General features: G+C 42.4%; 2 protein-coding genes across 3 annotated transcripts; one reads left to right on the top strand and one right to left on the bottom strand.

The window, feature by feature from the left end:
* The first annotated feature begins 4,113 nt into the window (after positions 1-4,113).
* On the top strand, positions 4,114-4,839 carry LOC115688289 (thioredoxin H2). The gene is made up of 3 exons (XM_030614082.2): positions 4,114-4,277; positions 4,410-4,532; positions 4,639-4,839. Exons 1-3 carry the CDS (start codon positions 4,125-4,127, stop codon positions 4,786-4,788), a joined length of 426 nt encoding a protein of 141 aa, XP_030469942.1. The 5' UTR covers positions 4,114-4,124; the 3' UTR covers positions 4,789-4,839.
* A 663-nt stretch (positions 4,840-5,502) lies between these two features.
* Positions 5,503-13,223, bottom strand: LOC115688288 (plasma membrane ATPase 1-like). 2 transcript variants are annotated; one of them, XM_056313755.1, is made up of 22 exons: positions 12,957-13,223; positions 12,783-12,860; positions 12,502-12,621; positions 12,306-12,404; positions 11,872-12,009; positions 11,568-11,702; positions 11,297-11,476; positions 10,650-10,856; positions 10,457-10,576; positions 10,256-10,375; positions 10,004-10,126; positions 9,819-9,923; positions 9,583-9,727; positions 8,985-9,149; positions 8,488-8,726; positions 8,094-8,126; positions 7,874-7,955; positions 7,522-7,682; positions 6,875-7,060; positions 6,600-6,782; positions 6,340-6,518; positions 5,503-5,790 (listed from the first exon to the last, which is right to left on the bottom strand). In XM_056313755.1, the coding sequence occupies exons 2-22, from the start codon at positions 12,834-12,836 to the stop codon at positions 5,694-5,696; spliced, it is 2,871 nt and encodes a 956-aa protein (XP_056169730.1). In that variant the 5' UTR covers positions 12,837-12,860; positions 12,957-13,223; the 3' UTR covers positions 5,503-5,693. The 2 variants fall into 2 exon arrangements, with proteins under 2 accessions (XP_056169730.1, XP_030469941.1); XM_030614081.2 differs by having other exon boundaries at positions 12,970-13,223.
* Between the last annotated feature and the right edge of the window lie 4,796 nt (positions 13,224-18,019).

Below are 18,019 nucleotides of genomic sequence, written 5' to 3'. Positions count from 1 at the left end.
TGAACCTAGGCTGCGCATGACAACTTGCCAAACAATATTTGATTCTGTTCTTTTGTTCCCAGAATCAGTTTGGGAACAGAAATGCGTTTGTTTGAACAATTTTGAGAATCAATTTTTTTTTCTTCTTCCTTTTCTTGGTTTTTAATTTAGCTTCTAATGTCCGGCCCGAGGACCGCCCTCGCCAGATCTCGACGAGAATAAAATATTTTAAAAAATTATTATTAATAAAAATATTTTACTCCATAGTGGACAGCGCCATGGCCATAAAAAGAAAATAAATATATTTTTAATAAAAATATTTTAATAAAAAAATATTTTACCAGCCATGGCCGACGACCAGGCCATGGCAAAAAAAAATATATATATTTTTAATAAAAATATTTTAATAAAAAATATTATTAATAAAAAAATATTTTACTGGCCATGGCCGGCGACGAGCCATGGCCCAAAAAAATAAAAATGTATATTTTTAATAAAAATATTTTAATAAAAAATATCATTAATAAAAAATATTTTACCAGCCATGGTCGGCAACTGTGCCATGGCAAAAAAAAAAAAAATATATATTTTTAATAAAAATATTTTAATAAAAAATATTATTAATAAAAAAATATTTTACCTGGTCATGGTATTGCGACTGTGCCATTGCCAAAAAAAAGAAAAAATACTTTTAATAAAAATATTATTAATAAAAAATATTTTCTATCATGGTAGGCGAAGCAGACCATGGCCAAGAGGAAAAGAAAAAAGAAAAGAAAAAAAAAGAAAGAAATATTAAAATATTTAAAAATATTATTAATAAAAAGAAATTTTGTGGCGTTACTAAACGCATTTCTGTTCTTTTTCTATTTCAGGGATGGAATTTTGGGCCGTTAACAAACGTCTTAAAATGCTCAGAATCAATTCCGGGCACAGAATAAAAAAGAATCATTTTTTAGCAGAATCTGTTCCCGGGCACAAAATCGTTATCATGCGCAGCCCTAACCTGCACAGCCCACACTTGGTGAAATTTCTTAATTATCCTCGCAATAGCAAACAAGTCCATCCTTCTTGTCATTTCTTTTTCCGTGTTTGACGTAAAAGATTGTTTTTATTTACTAAAAAAAATAGCAAAAATGATTTTTTGACTTAATTTATTATTTAATTTTGATATGTTAACAGATAAATTTTCATTTTCATTTTCAGTACTTAAAAACTTCAGCACTTGACATTCAGAATGTAAATTTTCAACATTTATTTTTCCGTTTTATCAAAACAAACATCGGTTTGATTTCCTATTAAATGAGAAATTTTTTTAAAAAGTTAAGTCCTTAATAACAAGTAACGCTACTAGCCTGACTGTCCAATTCAGTAGATCTTCAGACTGATGATCCAACACGACGATAAGTCCTCAACTTTCCCCCTCTCTATTTCTCTAATTTTCGGAGAGCATTCGAGCGGAGGTCCATGAAAATCTACGGAAACTAGAGTCGGATAACAATATTTTGGATTAATACCACGAAAAATCCCAAACTGATATATTTATGATAAATTTATTCCAAACTAATTTTTTGATCACTAAAAACTCCAAACTGATACACATGTGATAATTTTACCCTCCGTTAAATTTTACTATCAAATTTCTGAGTTGGATGATACGTGGCAAATGACGAGTGTACCAGTTTGGGGTTTTAACCTCCGTTTGTCATAAGTGTACCGGTTTGCAATTTTTCGTGATATTAATCCAATTTAACGGAGGTTAGATTTGTCATAAATGTACAAGTTTGGAGTTTTTTGTGGTCAAAAAATTAGTTTGAGATAAATTTATCACAAATGTATCAATTTGGGAGTTTTGGTTTTCAAAAAATTAATTTGAGGTAAATTTCTCACATGTGTACCAATTTGAAATTTTTCATGGTATTAACCCCAATATTTTTCCTTGTGGTTTTGACAAAATTTCAAATAAAGGCTTAATATGGAGCCGTTTTCTCAAAAGAGAATGAAGAGTGAATCTTGATTCAAATAAGGACCCAAGCTTATTGATCAGCCAAAATTTTTCGACGGCCAGCTTGCACGTTCGAGTCATCTAACCAATAGTTAGAGTAGGAGCAATTATACCCAAAATGTAGGGGTGTCAATGGGTCGGGTCAGGTCGGGTTTCTATGATACCCGACCCGACCCAAATCACAAGAGGCACATGCTCTCTCTGACCTGGCCCGGCCCAAAATGCATAGAACCCAAAGCGAAAATCCTGGTCGGGTCGGGGTGGGTTTTTGGGTTTGCAGGTGGGGGGAGGAGCAGAGGAACTCGGATAATGTCTGGACCCAACAGAAACGACAGTGCTGCGTCGTCGTCCCTTCCTCCTTCCTCTTCGGATAATGTCCGGACCGGATCGAATACCACGGCGTACTCAAGTCCCGGTGAATTCTGATAAAGATCCAATTTTTAAGCCGAATCAGACCGTGAATGCTTCCTCCGTGAGCGTAGATTCACTGCCCGCGCAAAACTCTACTTAGAGTTGTGTTGCCGTGCCGAGTTCGTCGGCTAATCTGACCATCTTCCAACGGCTTTCGAATTGCGGGTCTCTTCTTCTTCTTCTGGTAGTAGAGAGAGAGAACCGGAGTCCCACGAGAGCGCGTCAGGGGCTTTCCCTTTCCTTAAGAGGATGGTCGAGCATCGCCGCGACTCAGATGGTGAACTCAGCAACGTCGAGACCTTGAATTCGAGCCACTCCGGGCTTTGATGAGCAGCAGCGGCTCCGCCGATGCCCTCGGCCATAAAGCCGCACCTAGGTCCTCCACCGACTCGGCCTACTCGCCATGGAGAGAGAGAGAGAGAGAGAGAGAGAGAGAGAGAGAGGCGACGATGGTCTGGTGAGGAAGAAGAAGATGCGAAGTGAAGAAGAAGAGGGAGGAGAAGAGGAGGAGGAGAATGTGCTGCGCTAGGGTTTTTTAAGTCATGGGTCGGCTGTCAAAAAAGCCCGGTCCGGACCGACTCGGCACGAAATAGGGATAATATTCAAATTTAGAGCTATTCCCGACCCGGAGGCCCGAAGAAGCCCTAAATTCAGGTGCGGTCGATCCAGGCCGGTCGCCGGCTTTTTAACCTACCAAAATGTATTCATTTGACCTTCCACTTCCATTCAATTGAATCCAACAAACCTAAACCAGATGCGAAAACTTTTCAATAATCGGACGCGAATCAAACATCAAAAGATTGAAGTGGAAATGAGAATCAAACAATGAGAATCCATAGGCAAAAGTCGTTTTTGTAAATAACTTTGCTAATATAACAATCTTTAGATAACTATAAGAACAATATGTTGTGAGCCATAAATTTTTGAAAGAGTATGGGCATAGAAGAGTTGCCGTCGGTGGATGGACGAGCAAAGTTTTCGGCCATGGGCAAGCCTAGATCTAGACGAGCAACAATGGAGCCGACCGCGAGCGACGACGGAGGTGTAGCTTGGGCCGATCGCAAACGACGCCGGAAGACTTTGTTGCTCGTAGCCGTTGCCGTCAATGGATGGACGAGCAAAGCTTTCGGCCATGGGCAAGGCTAGATCTAGACGAGCAACAACGGAGCCGACCGCAAGCAACGTCGGAAAGGGGGTGGAGATGGTGGCCGGACGGGTGGTGCTCCGTGACGGAGGAGGACCGACCACAAGCGACGCCGGAGAGGGGGGGTGGAGGTGGTGATGCTCTGCAACGGGACAGGAAGAACAAGATAAAAAACTCAAAATTTTCATTATGTTTTGTTCCAACTCAGCTAACACGTGTCAACTCATTACTGGGCATGAATTAATAAAAAAAATGCGCGTCGCGTCAATAATTGACACGGGGCTTTTGCAGATGCCGAATATTTTTTTTCCAAAAACACCGTGGCCAGCCAAACTACCCTTTTGGGTTGTCATCGAATAACTTTTTAAGTATTTGACGGTTCAAAACGTCAACAATAATTTTTGATTTTAATCAAAAGATGCTAACTTGCTTTGGATTGTTCAAATCCCAAAACACTATATAAAGAACAAGCACGAGCGACACCACGGTTACGGCTGTACCTTTCAGCTTTTGCTTATATCCCAAAAACCACATACCTCTAGACTTCTCCTTGCTCCCAGCCACCCACCCACCACCACCACCACCATGGGCTCCTTCCTCTCCAGCCTCCTTGGAGCTCCGGCGGCGGCCGCCGACGGCTCGTCGGAATCCCCGTCGGAGCCCTCCCGCGTCCAGGCGTTCCACTCCGCCCCGCGGTGGCAGCTCCACTTCAACGCCGTCAAGGAGACCTCCCAACTGGTAAGCCTAATAATAAGACCCCTCTCCTCCTTCCCCTCCGATCTCGTTCTTCCGGGATACGGCTGAACGTCGGGGCGGTTCTTCGAGACTGACGTGTTTTGGCGGTGGTTGCGTATTGTGGGGGGAGCGGAGATGGTGATCGATTTCGCGGCGTCCTGGTGCGGGCCCTGCAGGATGGTGGAGCCGGCGGTGCAAGCCATGGCGTCCAAGTTCGCGGACGTCGAGTTCGCCAAGATCGACGTCGACGAGCTGTCCGTACGTCGACTCCCCGCTCTCTCTCTCTCTTTCTGTTTCTTAGGTTTTCACTCGCGATGTTGAATTCGAGCTGATTTTTCTCCTCTCTGTGCGAAATCTGGTGCAGGACGTGGCGCGGGAGTTCGGGGTGCAGGCGATGCCGACGTTCGTGCTGGTGAAGAAAGGGAAGGAAGTGGACAGGATCGTCGGGGCGAAGAAGGACGAGCTCGAGAAAAAGATCCAGAAGCACAGGCCTGCTCTCGTGGCTACCAGTTGAGAGTTCGATTCCTCTTTTGCCCCCATCTCCTTCAAGGGGAAAAAACAAAGAGAGAGAGTTTATCGTACCCTTCGATTCGACTGTATCTCGTGTTCAAATGTTGCTTTATCTGAATTGCAAAGCATTAGTAACGTTTCGCGTTTGATCTGGTTGGTGGATAGCGTTTTGAATGTTTCCGAGTTCTTCGCCGATCTCTTTGCTTGTGAATTGACATTCTTAGGATGCTTTTATGGTTTGATGTTCGCGGGAGGTTCGCGATCTTGCGATCTTGTTTCCCAGATCATTCAAACCAGAAGAAACTTGTCGCCGGATGCTTTGTGGTTCGATGTTTGGGGGGGTTCTTGATCTTGCAATCTCGTTTCCCAAATCATTCGAACCGAAGAATCTTGTCGTAGAACGGTCCGGTCGAGGAGCAATTCATGAATTGTTCCAGCTGCATCTAGTTCCAACGCGAGCTCGACACGACCCTTTTTTCGAGTATAGCTTGAATAAACACTCGAGTCGAGCTCAAACTCCAAAATGCCTAAGATGGAGCAATTTACACACATAGCAACTTCGACGAAGAAAGAGCGTGAGCTCAGAACTCATAGCAGAAGCTTTCACCAATTTCAAGTTTAAGTGGAGTCTAGATCGATCATCTAAAACACTTCATTTGTCGATCCCGATGCTTCCAAACTAAGCTCCGTCAGGTCGACTCTAGCTGGCTCCAGAAACTGATCAGTAAATGTCAATTTCTCGGATCAACATTCGAACACAGGGACGGTCGCGAATTCGAGAGAAAGCATTAGGGATTATATGATGCCACAGTTCCTATGTATATAGCATATGCTAGAGATATAGTTACTCCTCACTCCAGCAGGAGCACATCTGTACAAGGGTATGAGCAAATCCAAGACCCCCCCTCTCTAGACAGTGTAGGCTTGTTGGATCGTGTCGATGTCGAGGCCCTTCAGCCTTACCACCGACTCGACATGCCCCTTCAGCGTAGTCAGCTCTCGCAGCCTGCGAGAAACAAAGGTTGAGATAGTCAGTATCTCCGAAAGCAGAAAGCACTCGCCTCTCGAGGACAAATAGATTCGTAGTATTCTGAATACAGTCTCTCCATGTGCAAAAGTAATGAATAGTAATTAAGATGCTCCATGGGATATTGTTATGAATAGTATATAAGATGCTCCTCCATGAGATCTTGCAATATCAGAAATCGATACCCAGTTCCGATTCTCTTTGTTGCGATTCCTTTCGAGTCACATGGAGGGGCATCATCATCAGAACAAACAATGACTTTTCCCAAGCATCGAATATATTATCAGGACAGTTCCCATTTTAACCCAAGCGAGAGAAAACACGAGGTGGTAAAGTTTTTCTGCACAAACAGAATAAGTTGCTTTATCCTAATCTTCTAGTGCAAGCGTCCGGCCTGCCGACTCGATTGTCCTCTCTTGATTGAGGAAATTATCAGATTAAGATGCAAAATTGTGCTAAGCTAGAGCAGCAGAAAGAAACTATCCTTGGCTTAGAAGAGTTGGGAAAGTGTAGCCGATGATGCCATACCTGGCAATTTCAGCCCGTCTTTTTGCTTCTTCGGCCATCTGGTTCAGTTCGGTATAGCTGTTGCGTTCGCTGAACATCTTGGTCTCAGGCGGGTGCAGGCCATGGAGCGTCCTCTGCGCATGTGCCCACTTTAGCTCTCGTTCTTCTTTTCCGAAATCCTTTTTCCTCGTGAACGCAATCTGCAGAGAAACAACCATAGTCAGCTTGCTCGCCAAATGCTAGGTTTCCTTATCCAGGAGTGGAGTGAAAGCCGGCCATACCCTTTGCTCGATGACAAGATCCCAAGCCTTCCCGCTCAATGCATATCGCGTGAAGAATTTGATGAAATCGAGCGGGATATAGGATATAAGGTTGTAAAGCCAAACGACACCGGCCCAACCCCATCCAATCCCTTCTATTGCCGCAAAGCTCCAGTTTGCATAAACAGCAATCAGGGTAGCAATCTGTTGTCCGTAGAAAAAAAAAAAAGTTACAGAAGAAATCGAATTGGCTCGACAAGCTCCGGTCACCGAAAAGAACCGTCGAAGCATCTTACCAACTGCGCTACAACAAAAGCGGCCACCAGCAGGAGACCGGGACGCTCGACAAATGACCAACTCCTAGCTCGAGTTACAAATATGAGGGCCTGACTGATCGTGCTCACTTGAAGGTATACTGCCGAGGCGAGCTTTCTGAAGTCATCTGGATCCTTTTGCTGAAGGCTCGAAACCCCAAACGTACGCTAAAAACAGGAAATCCATAATCAGAGACTAGAATCAAAGGGAAAGCATCTCTTTCAAACTTCAAAGCGGCGAAAAGATTGATTATTCAAGAACTCGGTATAGAAAAAATGTCGCGCACAAGACGCTACTTAAACAGAAGGAAAAGCGTACTCGTGCAAAGAACTCCGTGCTTATGACGGTTTCAATAATCACAATGAGCAAGCTCTTATGCCCTATCAGACACAAGAGAAGCCTCAACCACAAAGAACGAACAACTACGACCCGAGCATATAATTCAAAAAATGCTGATATAGGTTCCCATGTTTGTGAAGGTGTAATGTATCCATTGTCGAAGAAACAAGGAGTGGCCAAAATCACTCAACCTTTCTCCTCCTTTGTTGGGATCAAGTACTAAATAAACATCCGAACAATTATCCGTGGCAATATACGATATTGTTCACTATAAGAACACAAAATTTACCGGAAAAAAGTCCGTTTTGTACGCCGCCCAGAAGAAAATGACCGTCATCATCGCCAAGTAACCGCCGAGAATGATACCAGTGGTAAAGATCTCTGCCAGCTTCCAACTGTCTGGCTGCGGTGATGGTTTCACTCTGTCCTTGGATATCGTCATGATGGTACCTGTCAGAACATACAACATTGAGATAAGAAAGTACGCTTGACACCATAACGGCATCGAGGAGAGAACTTGATGCTTCAACTCAGTGACGCATATATTCTCCTTCGTTTGTGACATTGGAACCCACAGAAATCATAAACAACTCTTTGCCTCATGCAGTCAGTGGGAAATTTGCAATGAAAAGAGGACACACCATCATTGAGGATAGCGATGATCAGCACCATGAAGGGTGGAAAATCAAACTGCCAGATGAGGGCCAGTAACATGAAACCGAGCTGTGATAGAGACATCAGATTGTGACATACCAGTTACAAAAAGACAGCATAGGTTGTTATTGGTGGTGGTTAAAAACAGGACAAAGCTGTAGAATTATCAGCAATTAACTGGTTCCCAGCAAGCATCACAATACTTACCACAATACGGATTGTGATGGAAACTGCATAGATCTGTAAAAGAATCAAAATTGGGTAAGTCTAGTCGAACAAGGAATATATCACAATGAAAAACGATACTATAATTAATTTCCTCATTCCTTTTATTACGACATGATACTGAATGGAAACAGATATAAACAGAGAAAACACCCAGGCGCACAAAACAAGAAGGGCAAAGGACCAAATAGAAAAAGGGGAAAAAAGAAAGCTGCCTAAACATGATAGCACATGCTTCAGGTTGCGAGTCAATAATTGCCAGAGCACGACCAAAAAAAAAATATTTGCCAGAGAGGAGATTGTATCTGTGGACTCATCCTACGGATAAACTCTTGAATGCTCAAGTCGAGATAAATTCAAACAAAACCCAGCTTACCGTGTAATTCTTCATTCTTTGGAAAATTGCGCGACTAGTTAGCACTGCACTTATGATAACACTAAGGCCTGGTTCGGTAAGAACAATGTCAGAGGCACTACGAGCTGCATCAGTTGCATCGGCAACAGCTATGCCAATGTCGGCCTTTTTGAGTGCAGGAGCATCGTTAACTCCATCTCCTGTCATTCCACATATATGTTTCCGAGCTTGCAAGCGTTTCACAATCTCATATTTGTGCTCTGTATAGATACAGAATTTTGATTAGTCAAACACATAGGAATAGCAGCAGGCGATGTCATGCTACTTATGCTGTGCAGATAAAATCTGGTCCTCCGCTGACATCCAGCTGGCTATTAGACTCCATGGAAGTAATCCTAGTGCAATTTCAAAGCGATGCCCATGCATATACATCTAATGATATGTATTATAAGTTGCAAAGAAGAAGACAATAAAATTGGTGGCAGCTGAAAGAAGTAAGACAAATGAAAATAAAGTACCAGGAAAAACACCGGCGAAACCGTCAGCCTTTTCAATAAGTTCATCCACAGGCAAAGCAGCAATTGACTCGTCCTTGTTCTGTCCCAACAGAGCAGATGATGGATACATGTTTGTTCCCATACCCAGACGACGTCCAGTTTCCTTTCCGATTGCCAGTTGATCACCTTTATTACAGGGTCACACAAAATAGGCAAGAATCTATAAGATGGTCGAAAAGGCACGCAGAAAGATTATGGCAAAGATAAAAATGAAGTAAATTATGGATGCGAAAATCATAAACGATTGACAGTCTGGACAAAATTGCCTGAGGTGAGCTTTCACAAATATAACAATCTAACTATAAGAGAAGTATTGGTGCATCACAACCCACAAAATCTAACATCGGCTAGTATTTCATTTAAAATAGCACTATTCTGATGGGAAACGTCAAACAGACGGTCAATAAATAGAAAAGTTGCATCACTTCTTCCCCCTACACCTAGCATAAGCAAGGAGTACAGGGATCTTTATTAACACTATCACGAGTGAAGAACTACGCAATACTGCAATCATCGCACTGTCAATCAGAAAATTGGCAATATGAACAGTTACATTTACCAGTTATCATTTTGACATTAACCCCCAAATTAAGTGCCCTTCTTATCGTTTCTGCACTATCGTGCCTCGGTGGGTCAAACAATGGCATGAGACCTATAAACTGCCAGGGACCTCCTGGGCTCTCTTTTGTTCCTTCAGGAACTTCCTGCATGGAAGACGTGAAGTAAGAAACGGTAAAGAGGACTGAAATGATCCGAAGAAGTGAGCAATGACGACATCACTTTCAGACATTTCACCTGGTAAGCTACTGCGAGGGATCGCAATCCTCGTTCAGCAAACTTATCAATCACGGAGTGAACTCTTCGCTCTATCTCCGATCTATTGTGGACAAGGTTCAAAATCTATGACAGTAATCACAAGCAAAAATCAGATCTCTGTGCTTCAAGATCAGTGAAAATGAACACAATCTGCCGATCCTTACCTGCTCTGGCGCACCTTTACTGACGCGATGCATTTTACCTTCACTATCAATATATGTCAGAGCTGTTCTCTTGTCAGTAGGATTAAAGGGGAGGAAATGAACCTCTCGAATGCCAGCACGTGCCTTTGCAAAAGAAAGGATTTAAGAAAATCATAAACATTAACAACAATATGCCACACATTACAGATCCCTCCTACTTGAAATGACCTTCCATCATATGTACAAGAAGCAGTGCATTATCATTCACCACACCTCCTTTGGATCCGCCAACGTTCCAACGATAGCAGCATCTATTGCATCTTGGTTCTCCATTCTCGATGCTCTTGCCGCCATTAGAACGACAGTATCTGCATCCACTCCTTTAGCAAAAACCTGAGAGCGTTTGAAAGATGTTATAGGACAAGTAGATAAAGGAAATAAGAAACAGATCACGAAAACGAGCTACGTAATAACCTCAACAAGGGTCTTGTCAACTGTGAGCTTGTTTAGGGTCAGAGTTCCGGTTTTGTCACTGCAAAGTACATCCATCCCTGCCATTTCTTCTATTGCTGTCATCCTTTTCGTTATAGCTCCCTGGATTTATCGATAATAGGCAATGAGAAGATACTGTTATTTCAACAATGATACCACCAAAACATTTACCTACCTGCTGAGATAGCCGATGAGATCCAATTGCCATTGTTACAGATAACACCGTCGGCATGGCTATAGGGATTCCCCCAATAAGAAGTACCAGCAGATTGTCAATTCCTGGACGATATTTTCGGTGCTGGATTGGAAACATAACGATGATCTCTACTATCATCCCCACGGCAATGGAACATATACAGAAATTCCCAATGGCAGTTAACACCTGAAAGCGAAGCCATGAACTTAACAAATCTGTATATAGATGTCATGTATCAAAGAGGACAAGTCCGAATTAGGGCCAAAAACCAAACAGCTTATTTCACAAAAGACATAGCTAATCCAACTTCAGGCTTCAGTATCACCAACAAAAGTGCAAGTGTTAGTTATGTCACAGAAGAAGACAAAAGTATTCTGTAAAATTTGAAGGGATCGCTTCAAATTTCCAGGGCTATATGCTGGGTGCAATTTTGCAACTAAGTCCCACTTTAGTCAACCAGCCATGAGCTGGTGCTACACATGCTTCATTAAAAGAAGATTGCTTTCCTTCGTGTTCAAGCAGTATCTCTTCTTTCTCTTTTCTCATTCTGTAGTTCATTTTCCATTCCTTCTCCTGATTTTGCTGTGGTCGTATATAATGGGGCATTGTTGTGCACATCTGCTCACCTTTTGGAAGTGTCCTACTTGGTTTGTGGAATCAACGAGATGAGCAGCCTTGCCGAAGAATGTGTGAACACCTGTTGCAATGACCACAGCTTCTATTTCTCCTTGTTTGCAAGTAGAACCAGAGTAAACACTGTCACCAGGACCCTTTGTCACCGGAAGCGATTCCCCTGTAAGCGCAGACTGCAGATTTAAGAGCAAAATCCACGTCAGAGATGTCAACTAAATTCATCATAAAAAATCTCAACGCGAGTATCTGAATCGTTCTCAGCACCTGATCGATTTTTAATGGATCGCCTTCAAGGAGGCGAGCATCAGCCGGTATAATGTCCCCCAGCTTCACGCTGATTATATCACCAGGAACAAGAATCGAAGCATCCTCCTCAATCCACTTCCCGTCTCGAAGGACCTGACCGAAATTTTGGAAAAAAAGAATAAGGTGATTTTGTGAAATGGGGGGTGGATCAGCCAAATTGCACATGAAGCAATTAAAGCAAGACAACAAGACAGACATATTGGTAAAAAACGAGAAATCAACAATTTGTGGGCATAGTTGCATTGACTGGTCCAATAACTACCTTAGCTTTGGGTGCCAGACGGGCCATAAGGGCTGCTGCAGCGTTGCCAGCATTATTCTCCTCTATGAAGCTGATGGTTGAGTTGATAATGAGCAGAGTAATAATCCCCACAAAATCCTGCCAATCAGGAGGTTTCCCCTGCAATTCACAAAAGTTATTCCCCCATCTGCCCGGAACAGTTCTATATGTTCCGCTCTGCCGCCGCCGCCGCCAAATCAAGCTCAGGCTTGTACATTCAACGAAACAAAAAACATAAACCACCACAACCACCACCCCACCCACCCCCCCCAACGAAGTTCTCAGTGTGTGTTGCCGTAAGATGCAGTGTTATACAACTTAATCTTTTTTACCAACTATTTTGTTTCAACAACTAAGGAAATTACAGAGAGTGAACATGAATTTGGCTTCATTTTCGTTAAGGAAGAAGCACTTACTCCACCGTTGGCCATGGCAATAGCCATGATAGCAGCAGCTTCCATGACCCATGAAAGTGGATTCCACATGAAACCCAAGAATTTAAGAAATTTACTTTCCTGCATAATTTGTTTTTTGAAAATTAGAAAAAGCTCAAAATCAGAGCTTTAAAAAATCACCACCCTCAAGAAATTAACAGCAGGATGATAAGATTACCACTTTCTCTTCGAGCTTATTGTGACCAAAAATGGCCAACCTTTCTTGAGCAGCCTCCGATGTGAGACCATTTGGTTGGCACCTCAACGTCTGAAAAACCTCTGCAATAGGAACATTCTCCTGCACCACCAAAAGAGCTCAAATTCACCAACAACATCAAGAAGGGAACGGAGAAAAAGCAAAATCAAAATATAGACAGAACCAAGAGCTAAAGAAACAATACAAAGCAAAAAATTTCTCAGAAGGCATAAAAGACGAATTCTCAGGGGCTGTTTTGGTACCAAATCAACAGCTTCCTTCAGCACAGCATCCAAGGTCACATCTTTATCATCCATCTCTCACCCAGCGACTGTGGGGCTCTGCCAAAATTAAAGAACACCATCACTCAGAAACAAAATAACAAAAAGCCATAGAAGTACATCACAAAGAAAGCATGATCAGAAGAAAGAACCAACAAAGAACCGAAACCTCTGGACCTAATGATTATGGGGGTATCTGTCTCCTTGTCCCTGGTCTCTCTCTCTCTCTCTCTCTCTGAAATATGAAACTGAAAGGTGGCAGAGTTTGCCGGGGGGTCTAGTACTGTCTCTGCACCATGGGAGTGATGATGATAACCATCTCAAAGGGAAGATCGTGTACTTGGCGGGTACAGTCTGCCCTGCTTCTATTATATTCCTCAGTGTCCTAGCTCTCTCTGTTTTCTCATTTCTCTGTTTTTTTCCCCACGATTTTCAATTGTTATCCATCCACCTTTTTGCGGAATATTAAAAGGCAGGGGAATGGGCATACCTAGTTCAAGGTGGCTTCATATTCATTGCTAGGGGCACACCCACCTAACCTGGGACAATCATTCGCACTTGGGACTGAATTGTCCTTCAAGTTGGGGGCAAATCCTCCCCTTTCGCCACCTATTCGATACCCCCCAACAACCTCAAAATGAAGGGGCGATGATTTGTGGAATCGACAAAGATACAAAGCCGCCACCTCTTTTACTCTGGAAAAAGAGGGAAATTGAAGAAAGATGAGATTCCAAGAAGTGACTAAATTAAGGTGCCGATCGATGTACTTGTCGTCGGAAGCGTCGCATTTTGCGCTAAGTTTTCGTCCCTAAAAGTCGCGATCAAACACTTTGTTTCAATGTGCTCGAAGTTTGTCCTGTTTCCTCTCTGGTCAAATCATTCAAGTGAATGAATTCGAGAGAAGGGGCGATTAGCATATGAGTTCGCATTGAACAGAACCTTCCTATCACGATGATTGATGACCCTATTGGTAAGGTAGATGTATTTGGTGATATATGAACTACAAGAATGTGGCCTACCACCTACTGCAAACAAGAAAAAGCGTGTATATATCCATCTTTCCAAGCGAAAAATGGAAAAGAAAAATGAAATTCAAAGCGAGTAATAAACACGTTTCGGCTCTCTTCCGAGTCTGTCTTTTCTTTTTACTTATGTAAATCGTTCGACCGTCCCCCAAAGCCACGGCTCAAGAAGCCGCGTATTTTTCACGGTGATTGCTCTTTCCAACGAGACAACTCGTACTTTAATTAGAATATTCTCTTGCAAATGATATAACGATAACCACAAGAAAATATTTCGTTCATTATATATATATAATTTGTAAAAGCATTCTGTGGATGAGTACATTTTGAAACGCTCGTTGCGCGCATTCGATGAAGAAGGAACTTTGATTTTGGAAAATTCGATGCATTGAAAATCGTGAAGTTGATTAGCCTTCGACCGTTTTATTTGTTGTATTGTTTGGTGAATTTCGTGGAAGCCCCGGCGTTAAAAACCAAAAGAGGAGCGACGTGGTTTGAATGACTTCCGAATTTCGTGGAGCCCACTTACAATTAATGTCTCCCTGTCCCACCAAGTCATGAGAGTCAGTAAGAAGACACCGAGATTGGTCATCTGTCGTTTTCCATCTTCTTCTTCTTCTTCTTTTGTTTTGTTTCCAAATATAAATTCCTTTCTTCTTTTAATCAGGGGGATAATATCACGAAAATCTCAAATTGATGCGCATGTCATAAATTTATCACAAATTAATTTTTTGATCATAAAAAACTCTAAACTAATATACATGTGATAAGTTCATCAAAAACTAATTTTTTATCGCAAAAAATCCCGAACTGGTACATTTGTGACAAATTTACCCTTCATCAAATTGAATCAATACAAAAAAAAATCGTAAACTAGTACACATGGGACAAACGGAAGGTAAAACCTCAAACTGATACATTCGTCGACTGCCATGTGTGTCATTTAATTAAGCAATTCGATAATAAAATTTAATGAAAACTAACAAAAGGTAAATTTGTCACGGATGTATTAGTTGAAGGTTTTCCGTGGTAATAACCCTTTGATTGATATGAATTCAGCACCGATTTAGTCCTTTTAACTTTGACTTTTGTGGAATCAAGCCCATTAACTTGTCGAATCTACACAATTTGATCTTCTAAGTTTTGTTTCGGTGCTTTGTTCGCCCCACTGCGTATAATAAATCAATCCTTTCTTTTTTGCATTTTGTCCCATATGTTTTCAGCTCATTCGACTGTCGAATCAATATCACGTGCTGTCTTCTGTCACACAAGCAGTGTCGACAGAAGGATCGAGAAAAGTGATAAGAGCCGATCGCAACGGCGCAAAATTTAAAGAGAGCTAAATCGCACGAATCCAAGAAAGACACGATTGGACAAGACAAAAAGTTAAAGGACCGTGTCGGGCAAAACACTCCAAACTTTTTGCCCATTGCTTAATCGTTAATGGGGTGTGCACAGTGATACCCATCGACTCTTTTCTTATTTTTATAAAAGTTATTGGAAAAAGGATAATGACACAAATAGTCCTTGAACTTTGATTTAATGTGCAATTTGGTCCATGAACTTTTAATTTGTTCAATGTAGTCCCTGAACTTTAACATAATGTTCAATTTGGTCCCTGAACTTTTAATTTGTTCAATGTGGTCCCTAAACTTTTAATATGTGTTCAATTTAGTCCCTGAACTATATGAAAATGTTCAATATAGTCCCTGCACTTGAATTAATGGAAGGACTATATTGAACATTTTCAAATAGTTCAAGGACTAAATTGAACACATATTAAAAGTTCAGGGACCACATTGAACAAATCAAAAGTTCAGGGACCAAATTGAACATTAGGTTAAAGTTCAGGGACTACATTGAACAAATTAAAAGTTCAGGGACCAAATTGCACATTGGGTCAAAGTTCAGGGACTATTTGTGTCATTTTCCCTTGGAAAAACCACCATTTGATCATCTCCCTCCTTTTTGACCTGTCGATGCCTTCGCTACATGGAGAGATCGCCGGAAAACCGAGAGAGCTCGACGAGCAGACGGCGTCGTGTTCCAGCTGCTGCTGCTGCGTCTTCGAATCTCTTTGCGTATCGCTCTTCCTCTTTTCTCCGCGCGGGGGCGGTGTGGGGACGGACGGGTGGTGGTGACGTCGCAAGAGCTCGTGCGAGCCACGCAAAAAATCGCAGTGGAACTAATGGTCAAACTGATGAGTGCCTCTGAGAGAGTACGGTTGACCATTAGTATGTATCCTCATCATCAACGTCGTCGCGGGGGTTCGTTTTTGCTGGGAGCGCTCCCAGTTTCGCTCGTGATCAGCTGGAGTTGGTATTATTGCCCAAGCTACCCTTCTCTCCCATCGAGCGGTGCTGGGAACCAACAGGGTTCGGCGCTGCGCAGGGCAGAGAGCGTTGGTAAAAGAATTTCTCTTGCTAGCGAAAAGGGCAGCCACGTGTTAATCGTGCACTTGGGTATCTGTGTTTTGAGTCGGGCCGAAGATGATTCGTCCCAAATTAACCCGTTCCGACATGTTTTTCATGCTACACAAGTTTTAGGGCATGTTTGGCAACTTGCCAAATAGTAAAATTTTTTGTTCTTTTATTCCCAGAATTAATTTGGGAACAGAAATCCGTTTGTTAAATTTTTTGTGCCTGAGCACAATTTTGCAAAAAGGTGTTCCCAGAATCAGTTTTGGAACAGAATCAAGAAGCAAAAAAATAGTAGTTTTTTGATTCTGGAATAATTTTTCAATTTCTGATTCTTCTTGATTTTTTTCTTTTTTTTGGTTTGTTGTTGTTCTTTTGGCCTGCCGCCTGCTACCCGCTGGCCACTGCCGCTGGCCGTCGACCAAGGCTAATGAGGGCGTTGCGGCCCTCGCCGGTGGCTGGCGAGGGCGGCTCGTGGCCGCGATGGCAAGGCCTCGCCTAGCCAAGGCGAGGCCGACCTCGCTGTCCCGACCAGCAAGGACTGGGACGCCCTCGCCGACCCTGGCCTGTGGCCGGTCGCCATGGCTGGCGACCGGCCATGGCCAAGGAAGGGAAGGGAAAGAAAGAAAAAAAAAAGGAAAAAAAGAAATAAATATTACAAAATTCAAAATATTATTAATAAAATGAAATTTTGTGTAGTTATCAAACGCATTTCTGCTCTTTTTCTATTCTAAGAATAGAAATTTTAAGAAGTTACCAAACGCTTTCAAATGCTTAGAAATTGTTTCTGGGCACAGAATAAAAAAGAATCTGTTCTTGGGCACAGAATGATTGCCATGCGCAACCTTAGTGTCTCGCGCCCCCGACCTGGACCTGGTCTTTACCCAATCCGACCCACACTCCAATTCTTAGCAGGTTTCCTTCAATGCAGCATAGAAGAATGCACGGTGAAAAACGAATTACACATGAAAAAAGAAAGACGGCACATAAGAAAATATAAAAATCTCTATTTTCATGATAGGAGGTTATCATCGTTTTGATTTTAACTGGAAGAGCTGTTCCAACAATCAGGATTTATATTTCGAATCAAAAATTAAAATGCCTAATTTATTCTCTCAACAGCCAAATATAAAAAAATAGTAAGTCGATATTCACAAATCTTAGCCTCTTTTAAATAACACATAAGCCCAAACAACCACGATTGATGACCGACTGTTCGAGGCCGGATTACGCTTATAATGGTGGGTTCCCAGCTACTCACGGATGGCGCATTCGCTGGTATTTCCGAACAGACACGCAATATTCTCTTTTTCTTCGTTCGAGCCGTCACGTGCAACCGTGGAGAACCTTCGAGATGAGCATGCATGGTTGGGCAGAACAAACTTGGACTTCTGGAGACGTACGTGAAAGTGGGCACGGCACAGCATGAGGTTATATGCTGCCTGCTGCTATTTTTAATCGATGCGATCCTACCTACCTTAGCCGCATCATCTGTTGATACTTTTTTGACTTATTTTCTCATCTTGGTGGGCTGCGTACGAGCGCGAGGTCTCGACCTTGGCATGGAATTGACGGCTCGTGTCGAGACTCGTGAATGGTTTTATTCGGAAACTCCAATTCTGTAAGTTTAAATGATATGGTTTCGTCGGCAAATTACATGAACGTGATGGACAGCGAAAGATGAACGTCGAAGCCTCGAGTCCTCTTAAAATTGTCATCTATCGAATCAAGTAAACGCCCCCGTGAACATAGGTTTCGAAATTTGTCTTTTATCTCGGTC

This window comes from Syzygium oleosum, unplaced genomic scaffold (genome assembly GCF_021117445.2).
Source record: "Syzygium oleosum isolate NSW1041296 unplaced genomic scaffold, Sole_v2.1 Sole_v2.08, whole genome shotgun sequence".
Classification (NCBI taxonomy): Eukaryota; Viridiplantae; Streptophyta; class Magnoliopsida; order Myrtales; family Myrtaceae; genus Syzygium; species Syzygium oleosum.
The sequence above is the reverse complement of the archived record's forward strand: the minus strand, read 5'-3'. Positions and strand labels throughout refer to the sequence as shown.